The 12,232-nt window shown below is 51.1% G+C and overlaps 1 protein-coding gene across 7 annotated transcripts in view; it reads left to right on the top strand.

Annotated features, from left to right (window-relative positions):
* Nucleotides 1-12,232, top strand: part of LOC142575768 (death-associated protein kinase 1-like) — a 202,527-nt gene that overhangs the window by 118,826 nt on the left and 71,469 nt on the right. The window contains exon 1 of one of the 7 annotated variants that reach the window (XM_075685392.1): nucleotides 4,337-6,156. The exons of the other annotated variants lie outside the window; for them this stretch is intronic. Coding sequence (XP_075541507.1) covers nucleotides 6,016-6,156 — 141 coding nt within the window. The 5' untranslated portion in view covers nucleotides 4,337-6,015. Of the gene's footprint in view, nucleotides 1-4,336; nucleotides 6,157-12,232 lie in introns of those variants that run through there. 7 annotated transcript variants of the gene reach the window in all.

Raw genomic sequence — 12,232 nt, 5'->3', positions numbered from 1 at the left:
TATGCATACGCTTCGACATTTTTTGCCTGCGCGCCGCTATAGCGTGTCCGCCCTTGCATTGCGTGCAGCCATGCGTGCGACCGTTGGCTTCAGGTTGCGGCTTTCTGGGTTTGAGATCTCGCTTTGGTTGTTGTTGCTGCTGCTGTTGTTGTTGATTTCTCCCTGGCGTTTCGTTTGTGGAGACGTCAGGTGGTCTAACGGGCTTGTACAGCTGTTAAATTAGGCCTGTGACTGCGTTTGAGAGACAGGTTTGAGAAACGCGTACTACAGTCTTACGCGCAGAAAACAGGTTCGAGTGCTGCTAATTAAATGCCTCTGTGTAGGTTAATAGTGCACTTGAACTGGTGGTGGTGGAGGATATATATATATATATATATATATATATATATATATATATATATATATATATATATATATAAGCTAATTGTTGTAGTCTAAATTGAAATGGCGGTGCGTAGCCTCGTGTGGCCAGGAATCTCCTGCGTTGCTTTTCGTTCTCCTTATTAGGCTGAAAGGACTGCGTGTCTCTGTTCGTGTTGAGCTGTTAATGAATTAATTAAACGAATAAATAATTCAACTTCGCCCGTTCGCATATCTTGCACTCCGGTTGCTGACTTGCGAATCGCCGTCTATGTCGTTTCGCCCCACTTTGTTAACCTGACGTGGTTTTTGTCCTTTTTCAATAACAGCGAAAAATCTTCTACCGTTTATGTATCTCCCTCTTTTAGCGGATGTGGCTTCGCTATTTCTCCTGTGTATAGTCGCCTCACTCTTGTCTCCTGCTACGAAGTCTCAGCGACCTTCAAGGTCATTCGGCTGCAGTCTTCGTGAACGCTTGTTAAGGACTGCGCGCCGCGAACGTACTGTCAATAGCTATATACGCGTATATGACGGAACTCGCGCTGCAGCGCCTGCTCAAGGCTGAATCGTCTCGCGCGCTTATGTCTTGACAGGCGAACAACGGCACATAGCTTTATTATACGCTATGCTAGGAGAATGCCAGCAAACTTGAGAGTAGGAAAAAATCTAGAGGCAGACATAGACAAAGAGACAGGAAGGTGGCTGGACTAACAACAGGAAGGTGGCTGGTTGTTAGTCCAGCCACCTTCCTGTCTCTTTGTCTATGTCTGCCTCTAGATTTCTTCCTACTCTCAAGTTTGCTGGCATTCTCCTAGCATAACCATGTACCAACTAGCCCAACAGGCCACTCTCATGAATTTATTATACGCATTTCGCGGCTAATTGGTTCATCATGGAGACTGAAAAAAAAGTAGCGCACAGTTGAACAAAATAAGAGAGGGATGAAGAAACACAGGACGGAATTACACTAATATATTTTAATTCTGGGGTTTTGACGTGCCAAAACCGCGATCTGATTGGGGAGTACGTCGTAGGGGGGGGACTCCGAATTAATTTGGACTGCCTAGTGTTATTAACGCGCACCCAATGCACAGTATACAAGGGCGTTCTTGCATTGCGCCCCCATGGAAATACGGCCGCTGCGTCCGGGATTCGACCCCGCGTCCGTGGGCTTAGCAGCGCAGCGCCAAAGCCACTACGCCACCACGGCGGGAAGGACAAACAATAGACACAGCTCCACTCCCGCGTGTTTCCTCGCCTTTTGCCTATACGTGCTCGTCGAAAGTTTGCTTTATTGTGTATATGTGCGTGTGAGTGTTTGTGCGTGCTGTTTGTGCGTTTATGTGACGGCCGTGTTTACGCGTGTCTACATGTGGCCGTATACATGCGTGCTATATGTGCGTTTGTGTGATCGCGGTGTTCTTACGCGTCTGCGGGTGCATGCGTCGTTTGTGTGTTTGTGTTATCGCTATCTGTACCGTAATTGTGGCCCAACATCCGGGGTAGCATGCCACGCCGTCATCCATGCAGGCTAACAAATCCAACTTATAATTATAACATCAGCACCTCTCTCTCTCTCTCTCTCTCTCTCTCTTGTCCGAGTCCTAGAGCGTGCAATTCATTCTGTTGCCGTATTATGACGTTTTTCATCGCTTTATACATCACTTCCACTCGCATCCTTGAATGCCACGTTTCTCATCGCATAAGGTCTTGCTTGATTTACACTACAGAAAGACATTATTCCGGGACAGTAACATTTCTTTTTGTCAACGCAGCAAGCTACACTGCATGAAAGAAAAAGGGGACACGAGCAGTAATGTCATCAGGTTAATCGCATGGGGAAGCGCTGAACAGAAGAGAGGCAGACGGTCGGCTGTGACGTAAACAGAGCTCACAAACACAATACTTTTTTTTTTCAACACAAGCCTGTCACTCAAGTCCTCGTTAGCCTACCTAGCTAATTGCCGTCTGCCTGCCTATAGTTAATGGTCTTGCGGCTTTTGTCAGAATAGAAACACCCCATTCTTCGCTCCCTTTAGTTTCTTTCATTTTCTTTCTTTCACAATACACTTTGGGGTCGCCAGTAACGACGCTGTACGCCGTAGCTGCACTCGTCCACCGCATGTACATCGGCGTATGTTGCAGCTAAACAAACGACCTGCTTGCACCAGACGACCATGCGTTTACTGGGAGTCATTAGTCTCGCGCATACGCAAGAAGGACTCCCGGCAGAGTAACAGAAGGACGGGCAAATCGCTGATACACATGTGGTTATGAATGGTGCATATGCTAGGCATTCCCCCCCCCCCCCCCACCTCCGCCCCTCCTTTCTCCTGCATGGCTGCGCCACTGTAACCGCAAACCATTGTACGCCGTCGTTGGCGGTCCTGCTTGACTCGAGATGTGCCGGCGTCCTACTTTTCCCGCGCACTCGTATCACCGCTGGTCTCTCGAGCCGACGAGACGTCGAGTGTAGTGAAAAGGCTCTTCCGTGCTAACGTGCGTGCTCGCGTGCGCGCGCGCGCGTGTGTGTATGCAGTTACATATATTTAGCCATCGCAACCTCGGCTCTCGTGCACTCTGGTGAAAGAGGAATCTCTCAAGTCTGCCCGCCCGGTCTGGCCTTCCTAACTTTACCACGCGTTTTTTCTTGTTTGACTTGGTATTTAAGAAAGTTTGCGCTGGACTTGACTGCAGCAGTTGAGATCGTCGAGAGCGAATGTGCCGCCACAACGCTTCCTAGCGAGGCTGCAGAGGGCGTTGCAGGCATTGCAGGCGTCGCTGAGCTAGAATTTTCCAGTACGCTCGGTTAACGCTCGGTTGGTCGCACACTTCCCAGTGCCACGCCCCCTTCTGGCGCCAGCACCACAGAGACAGTTATAGCACGTTATAGTTTGGCCAGATCTGCTGTAGTAGAAAGAAGGGGGCGATTATTTGAAACGACTTGATGGCCCCGAAGGCTTGGAAAAGAAGGACGTCTGCATGCAGACCACGTTTAGCTCGTCGCCGATTTTTTTTTTTTTTTTTTTTATCTCCCACGTCACTCTCACTCAAGACTGACGTCGCTCAGACTGACGAGAAGGCTGTTATAGTCTGTCGCGGGGAAGGCGAGATTATTATTAGAGGCGAACTGAGGAGTGAAACACGTGGATGAGAGGGAGTTCTTTCTTTTTTAGGTGATATGCATGCGCTACACGCACTTGGTTGGTTCGCACGGCCACCGCGCGGTTTTTTCTTTCTTTTTGTTTTTCTCCCCACTTCACCGTATATCGCCTCTCGCGCGGCATTTCTCACGATTTGCAGCGGCTCGACGATGTATATACGTATCTCGGCGACTAGCTCGCGGTATGCTGTATGTGGTATAGGCTCTCGGGAAACGAGCGTTTCCCTGCGCTGGCGGCCGCCTTTTCGGCCGTGTGCCTCGAGCGCACCCGCTTGGGTTAAGTTTTGCCTTTTGTTTTTACCTGTGCGGCGAAATAACGGCTTCACGCCCGGGTACACGAGACAACGAGGAAGGGAGGGTACCGCCGCGCACTGTTGCTCCCGTTGCTGCTGTTGCCGCAACTGCTGGAATTGGTGCTTATACAGTCCGCTTTGCAACACGCCGCTGCGTTCTTCCTCGTCCAACACACGCAGTTGCGCACAGGCGCAATACTATGGTGCGCTCGGCGAAGCGGCCTTGTCTTATCGCGTACACTTTTTTTTTTTTTTTACACGCCTTCGGCTCGAATAGGATGCGCGCGTCTATTTGTATGGTTTATTGTCTCTATCTCTCTCTCTCTTCTCTGCGACAGCTACTGAACGTTAAGTGAGGAGGTGTCGGAGAAGGAACGTACGAGACTGTTGTGCAGGGGGCGAAGGCGGCCGCGGCCATTTCGAACGCCCCCCTGCGCTTCCCACTCGATTTCCTTGTATGTGTGTGTGTGCGCGCGTGTGGCGCGAGCGAAATGCCGCACTTCGCTCGCTGCTGGGAACCACAGCGCAGACTGCAGGCCTCGGCCGTCTCAGCGTGTGCTGCGTTGCGTTGAAAGAACGGCGCCGTTCGTAGCCTGACGAGCCGCGGCGCGGCTCCTCAGAGGTGGTGCCTCCTCCGCGCGGTTCTCCAGTTCTCTCGTATAGCGTTTAATGCGCTCGTGTTTGTTGTTTACGGCAGTTCTGCTCTTGTGCCCGTGCGCGCCCATATGTGATTCCCGTTCTGAGTGGGGGCGGCAGCGTTGGATACGGCGTGCTGCGCTGCTACTGCGCACGATGACGGGGAGGAGTGGAGGCCGTCTGGATTGCGCCCCCGGGCTGCGAGCGAAATGACGGCAGCCGAGTATAGAGCGAGCAGCTATGCGGCGCCAGCGCTCGTTGCTGGTGGCGTTTCCTCTTTCGGTCGTCGGGCGCGCGAGTCCGCACGCGATCGACGCGTCTTGACGACGACGCGCGTCTTCCGACCAGACGTTTCCCACCGGCAGATCTCGTGCGGTGTCCGTGCACGAAGTGTGTGCGTGCGTATTTGTCTGCGGCGGCTAGTGACATGGCCTTGTGCAGGCCCGCGTCGTTGCTGAAAACGAACTTCGACTCGCCGAAGCTGGATATATACGTCGTCTGCGTGAGCGAGCGTGTGCCCTGCGCTGGAGGTGTGCTGTTGTGTCTGTGCCATTCGCTTGCCCCGGGTGATTGCGAAAAAGCAACGAGGTCGCGACCAGGCAGACTTATTAGGCCAGAGCGCTGAGCAGGCCGTGAACTGCTAAGAAAGGAAAGAATGAAGCGGAAGGAAGGAACGAACGAAGGAGGGCCGGCTGGCTCTGCAGGCTCCAGAGTCCATATAGAAGAAGCTTCATAGCTGGAGTTGAAGTTGCGCGACGAATTTAGGTCTTGAAGATCCTCCAGCTATCTTTCGTTCTATTTTTGTAGTCGGGGCCGTGATTAGCCACTCTAATGGTCGTCCGGAAAGGGTGAGCATGCCAAATTGAGAATTCGGACGCAGCATTCCTCATTCTAAAGTAAACGAGGTCCAGCTCTTTTCTTTCGCATGAAACTCTGAGGCGAGCGCGGATAGTGCGAGTTATATCCTCGTCACTATGTAAAAGACAGCGCTATATACTTCCATTGCCCAGGAGACGGATACGAATGTTTTTCCGCTCCCCCATTTTCGTTTATAGAGGACAGAAAGATAATAGCCGCTTCTCGCTTTGCGTTATCGGAACTTTTTCCAACTTTTTTTTTCCTATAACGAGCAATGGGATACGTTTCCTCATATTTTGACATAATACCCCTCCCTCACATTGACTTTGCATTGTGTCAACGCAGTTTCAAACATCAAATATCTCTGAACTGAACCAAACTGAACTTGAGCTGAAGTTCAGTTTGGATAGCAACACCACCGCGTCGATTATGTATCCCGCACTGCGGTTCGCAGAACCGTCACCAGCGCCGCTGCTCTAGCGAAAAGTGGCCAAGCGCGCATGCGCGTGACATGATGAACGCTGATCACCGGTGCTTATGCGCGCCGCCGCTCAACAGTCGACCCGCTGCAGAATCGCTCGCTGTCTGATCTGCCGCACTTCCGATGACGTTCCGACGCGACATCCCCGACCGGGACCTTGTGCTCCGACGGCGATCGCTTCTTAGTTGTTGGAGCACAAAGTGGTGACCTGGCTGTGCGCGAAGATGTTCGGGATCCGAGACCAGGATTGGGTCGGCTTGGACGACGCGCCAGCGACTGCGGACTCCGGGACCGCGCCGACGTGGCGTGACAACATGACCGCTGCCATGTGCGCTATTCCCTTGCCGAGCTTCCCGTTCTCGTACGTAAGTATATGTACCTACACGCCGTGTCCTTAGAAACCTGGGAGGCTCGATTCGCAACGTTTTTTTCGTCCGTACGAGCTTTTGCCATTGACCGGCCGCCTTCGACCGCTTTTATGCGTCTGAAATTTCTATTGACTGTCCCCTGCTTTTACGAACAGTTAGTGCTCAACTGTTGTGAGAACAGGGGCCCTGAGACGGAATTCACAAAGCTTTTCGTGCGCAAGTGCTGTTTGTCATTGAGCAGCCGCCTTCGCTACGTCCAACACCGCGATTAACTGACATCTCTTTTTTTTTTTACGAACGGTTCTAACGTAAGAACGTTTTGTACATCCCAGGCCTGTGTTCGCAAAGCACTTCGAACGCTATAGAGTGTTTCGTAAGAACAGGCGCAGACCAGTCATGATGTTAGATGCAATATTAGCGAAAATGGTCGCGACCATTGATGAATAGCGCTTACGAACGAAATGCGCGGCGAATTCTTAATGTGTCTGAAAAGTGAAAAATATATACTGTGCACTTACGGCGAAGTGTATATTAAGTTAAGCGTCCAACTCGACTCGTGTTGTACGTTTGGTTTCGGTGAAAAATCTGACCGTCGACAAGTCCGTCGCTGGTCGCCATCCGGACGTTTACCTGCATGCCTCTGTGAACAGAGCACGAGTTCCTAGCACCACCAGTTCTCAGGTCGTGGGTTCCATTCCTGGCCGCATTTCGACGAAGGCGGAGTGTTGCAACGTCCCGGTATACATTTGTGAGATGTAGGTAAGCGCTAGAATGCTGAGTGTCTCGTATAGTCCTGGCGTTGGACTTCAATCAGTCAATCAGTTTGGCACGTTGTTTGGTCACAGAGGTTGGTTTGCTTTCCATAGCTTTGTGAAAGAAACACTTGATTGGTGAACGATATAACATAGACGGGACTGCTGGATGTAGTGAAGATACTACGTAGTACACATTACCTTAGTTACGTGTGTTGAAATTCAGATGAAAAAGTTCCGGCATCATTGTTAATTAAACGACGAGACAACTATAGTGTTCAGCCTATTCCCTGTCCATCTGTTCGCTCTACCCTCTTCTCTTCCTCGCCTTGCGATCGAATCAAAATTGAGTGAAGGGGCTCCATGCTCAACATGTATGGCTGTAAATCTACAGTTCATCGAGTTCCACTTGACGAGAAAGCACGCCGATGCGTTGAGCGTTAACGACATCAATCATAGTCGAAAAGCACGCGTTACATTTACGTGTCCGATTGACCGGCATGCTTTCGTGAGTAAACTCTCGATCGTTCAGTGCTCCGGAGAACTCAACTTATCGCGTGGTTGTGCTATTTCTTTTGACAATGAGAGTAACCGCATCGTTTAATTTCTTTATCTTATGCTTCCTTGTGCTGAACAGCACAAAGGGCAGCACGTATTCATTCCCACGACGACGTATTCGTTTCATTTTTGCACTGTCGCGCGTACTCGCGTAGAGTCGACGCCGGCCACGTAGACGTCGACGCTTCTTTTCGAACAAGCAAGACTAATTGCACATCTGATACAAAGAGCGGAAATTTGATTGTCGAGCTCGTTATCACATCGCTAGGAAGGTCCAATTGTTTAGCTATAACCTACCGTGCAGTACATAAGAACCCACTGAACACACGGTGATACTGTGCTATACACGGACACACCGGCTGATTCGAGTATATGCAACGACATGCGGTGGGTGCTCGGCGGGCCGCTTAGTTTTAGGCCGCACAAGAAGGGTGGTGAGGGGGGGGCGGGGGGGGGGGGGGAGGGCGGTTCATATCGTGCGCACACTCGGGGAGCCGGCAGCAGCATAAACAGGCCGTGAATCTCCCCTGAGACGTCTCGCGCGTGACTCGCCTGCCGCATCCATCGCAGTTCCGTTCGGCTCAATCCGAGGCCGGATCCGCAGCTTGGATCCGGCACAGTTGGAGAGGGCGAAAGCAGGTGGCTGCCATAAGTAGCATTTCTTTGGGGCCATACATGCATCTATTCGGGCGAGCTCGCCACCGCTAGTCCGTGAGTTCGCTTGTACGCAGTTCTATATGCGGCCATGCAGAATGACGGAACGTGCTTCCCCTTGTTTCGCAGACGGCCTCCGCACGGACAACGGCGGATGCTTTGCACGGGTGGCGCACGACTGTAGCCACACGGGACGGGGTCAAGCGCTAACTGCCGTATTTGGTAGATGGAAGAACACTTAATGTGCGACTGACGACTTCCCAAACGACGAGAATGAGGGCTCCAAACAAGCAAGTAAACACTCAGCTCAGTAACGGCTGCCCAGCCACCGAACTGTAATATACCAAGTACGTACGTACACTCATGACATTGCTATATGCGTTCGCCGTGATTGCTATTTAAAGGCGATCGTAAACGTTCCATAACCACAAGCGAGAAGAAAAAGAAAACATGCAGGAAGAAAAGCGATTTTCGCGCTTTTATTCCAAGTAGGAGGTATACAGTTGCCAGTCGCGTATACGTTGACAAAACGTTCCTAATAACTCTTTTTGATTTGTTGATTTTCATATCGATAAACAATACGCCGCTCGAAATGGCACAGGTGAGGCTCCCAGTTATACATGTACGAATGTCAGGTACAGTGCCGACGTCGTCGCGGGCCGTTACGCTGTGTGTACACCTGGCACAGCCCGCGGAGTGCAGCTCTCTGTCGCAATCCGCTTTTATCACCGACCGACTCCATAAGCACTGCGGAAACCGTGAATAGCAGAGGCCTTCAATCATATCAGTTCCGAAACTCTGCTTCGCAGTCCGCGTTCACGCTCCGGTATATCAGTCCGCCAGTGTTAACTGACTCACGTGTTACGAGTGCGCGATAAAAATCTTTGCTTCGATCCGTCGTTCCATAAGCAGTGCGGAAACCGTGAATAGCAGAGGCCTTCAATCATATCAGTTCCGAAAATCTGCTTCGCAGTCCGCGTCCACGCTCCGGTATATCAGTCCGCCAGTGTTAACTGACTCACGTGTTACGAGTGCGCGATAAAAATCTTTGCTTCGATCCGTCGTCGCCGACCGCCTGCAAAAGGGCTCGTAATGGTACTTCTGGATACAAAAAAAAATACTAATACAACTAAGTGTTAATTAGAAATGCTATAAACGTTGTGATTCTTTTCTTTAAAGCAAAGCTTACTTTGCCTGCCTCTCCGGAGTTTGGCGTGACTGGTCGCGAGGTGTTCGGTTTCTCGCCGAGTAAACTGCGCCTATCCCGAAGCCGGTGTATTAGTAAATTTAGCATATCCGGGTGGCAGTGTAATAGTAAACTGGGCCGATCCCAAGGACAGTGTAATAATAAATTGAGCCGACCCCAGAGGCAGGGTAGTAGTAAATTGAGCCTATCCCGGAGACGGTGTAGTAGTAAACTGGGCCGATCCCGGAGAGACTTTGTAATCGAAGGTTGTATTGTACGTGTATTTTATTTGACACGTGGGGAGTACGATTGTATTTCATGTGTACTTGACAGGCACGTGGTGGGCGCAGTTGTACTATTTCCAATGTAAGTTGTAAACCAAACACAACTATACACGCATCATGTATATCTGCATGTAGCAATTAATCGAAATGATTCAGGAAACCTTCGCTTAACGTAAGTTCATCAAGTGCCTTGTATATGGCGTAATTTTATCGTAGTGCTGTTCTGGTGACGGAACAGTCACCGGACCCCCACGATTTCTGTCAATCACTGCTATACCGCATTGCGAAGCGCGTGCCCTCTGTGGGGAGTTTCGCAACAAATTGAAAAGCCACGGCGAAACAACAGCCATATGACGTCCGTCACATCGTGTACTCATTTGCACGGTCGAGGCTTCGACAGCCGTTGCACGTAACTATACTTCATCGAGCGGGCTAATGGCTAATATGGCGCATATATAAAGCACGATATTGCGTGCGGTTGCGTCAGCGGGGAGGCGAAGCCTCTGTGGCGGTCGCCGCCGTCGCACATGTACGAGTATAATTCCGTCGCCGTCCGAGCACCGCAAGTGCGCGCAAGCTTGCGGGGCAGTTTGAATTTCTGCCACGACTTCCTCCATATATACGTGTATACGCGTGACAAGTCTGAAATAGCGGGTCTTGTAAAGTACGATACGGCATTCGCGTCACGACTCGGTCTCTACAGCGGCCCGTATCTGCTTCCATGGACGCGGGTATAGCGGCGCTCCCAACGAGGATGTATGGTACGTGCAAGCGCCCACCCCTATATGCTGCGTTCGTCGTTTCGACGCGTGTGTTCCCGTTGGCCAACTGCCGGCGCGGGACTCCATTACCTCGCTACCGCTCTACAGCTATAGGGGCGGCGATCGTTGCTTAATGAGGATGGGCGGAACGCCTGTCACGGAAGGACATTTCTTCCGCCGCCCGTTAGCAACAAGCTTGGTTAAATAAAGGGAGAGCCGGTAAAGTGATAGTAGAGCTAACTGAGACGTGGTCTTACATGCGATCGAAAGTGTGTTGCAACTGCCATTCGGCGCGTGGGTATATGCGGTTACGCTGCTCGGAGCGCTTCATGAAGTCATTCTGTCGTCGTAGTTATAGGCGCGATTTCGTCGTTTCTCTCTCTCTCTTTCTCGGCAGCGGAAAGAGTGAGGAGGACTTTCCATGTGTTTGTCCTCTGTTTCTCGCAGCGCCTCTGTCCCGTTATGGCTTCGTTCGTGCAGTCTTCGTGTCGAAAACTATTTTTGTATAGGTAGTTACACTAAAGCTGGCAGAACACCAGCATGTGTGTAAGTGTTCTTTGTGGTCGTCTTTTCGCGCTGTCTTAAGTTTGAAGTACGTCGCACCGAGTTGTCCAAACAGCAGTACACTTACTAACGCACTTCTTATCTTAAGCTTATAGAGAGACGTGTGTGCGATTGCAGCTTCATTATTCATTAACATAGGTGACAGTAAGTCATCGTTTCCTGTATTAATTCACACCCTTGGAGATTTCCGCAGAGCTTATTCGGTTAGTCATAGTTCTCGCGCTCGGAGTGGCGGATAAAAGTGTGCACTCACCCTATGAAAGGTACGATCATTAAATCGCTTTTCGCACGGGCACCCTCAGTGATAACTGGGCGCTATCATCGTTGAACTTGCGTGTCGATTGCCGGTTCACATTGTACGATAATCGCAACTGCGTCAAGATATGAAATGTAATTAAGTGATATGAATTCTTTTCCAGTGACCGTATATTTTAACGTTTCGTTTTTTTTTCTTGCGCTTCGTGATTGGCTTGTGCGAAGCCTCGCACCCACTATGCCGCCTGGATCGGCCACTCGGCGACACGGATGATAAGGTATGATTAGGATCGGCGGAAACGAATCTTTGTAGGTGTGCGTGTCCCAGGCAATAGATTCACTCATTTGAGCAGCGCTGGCTCTTATAGCCCTCACTGACGACGAGCTCGACAATTTCGAACTGCAGTTGCATTCAATTATCATTGGAGAGTGCGCGCACGTGGTACGGGCATTAAAAGTTAAAAACGCGAACAATCCACAACGTTGGTAAACTTATCCCCCCACCCCCTCTTTTCTTTTATTAGGAGCCGGCTGGCATTGTGAGCGGGCTTGCACACTCGGGCGCATACCGAGTCGCCCCTTCTTTGCCTTTTCTCGACGAATTTCTCTACGAGTCGTCCTCAGAAGACTGCGCAGGTTTCCGCATTCCAGGCGGCGGCCCTGAGCGACAGCATAACGTCGTCGTCGTCGCCGGCGAGCGTTTCCACAGCGCCCTCACTGAAAGCGAAGCCGAGCGCCAGCGCCCGGGGTGGTCGCGAAGCCTGCAACGACGCGCGTGTTGTGCGTACAGGCGGCGAAACGTGCGCGTGCTTCATTTCCATGCGAGCGCGTGCCGAAAGCCGTCTTTCCGACTTCTCGCAAGCCGTGCGCCTCATTTCCATGCGCGCACACAGAGTAAACACAGGACCGCGGAAAGGATATCTCGCCTATACTTCCAGGGGACGCCTTCGTGCTCGTATATATCTGCGTGTTCCAGTCTCGTGCGTTGTGTCTCGTCGAATAAAGGTCACGCTTCTTTCGGGACTTTTCCGTGGCTCGCGTTGCCACCAGTTGCGTGTC

The sequence above is a fragment of the Dermacentor variabilis genome, chromosome 3 (genome assembly GCF_050947875.1).
Source record: "Dermacentor variabilis isolate Ectoservices chromosome 3, ASM5094787v1, whole genome shotgun sequence".
Taxonomy (NCBI): domain Eukaryota; kingdom Metazoa; phylum Arthropoda; class Arachnida; order Ixodida; family Ixodidae; genus Dermacentor; species Dermacentor variabilis.
This window is presented reverse-complemented; position numbering and strand designations above follow the sequence as displayed.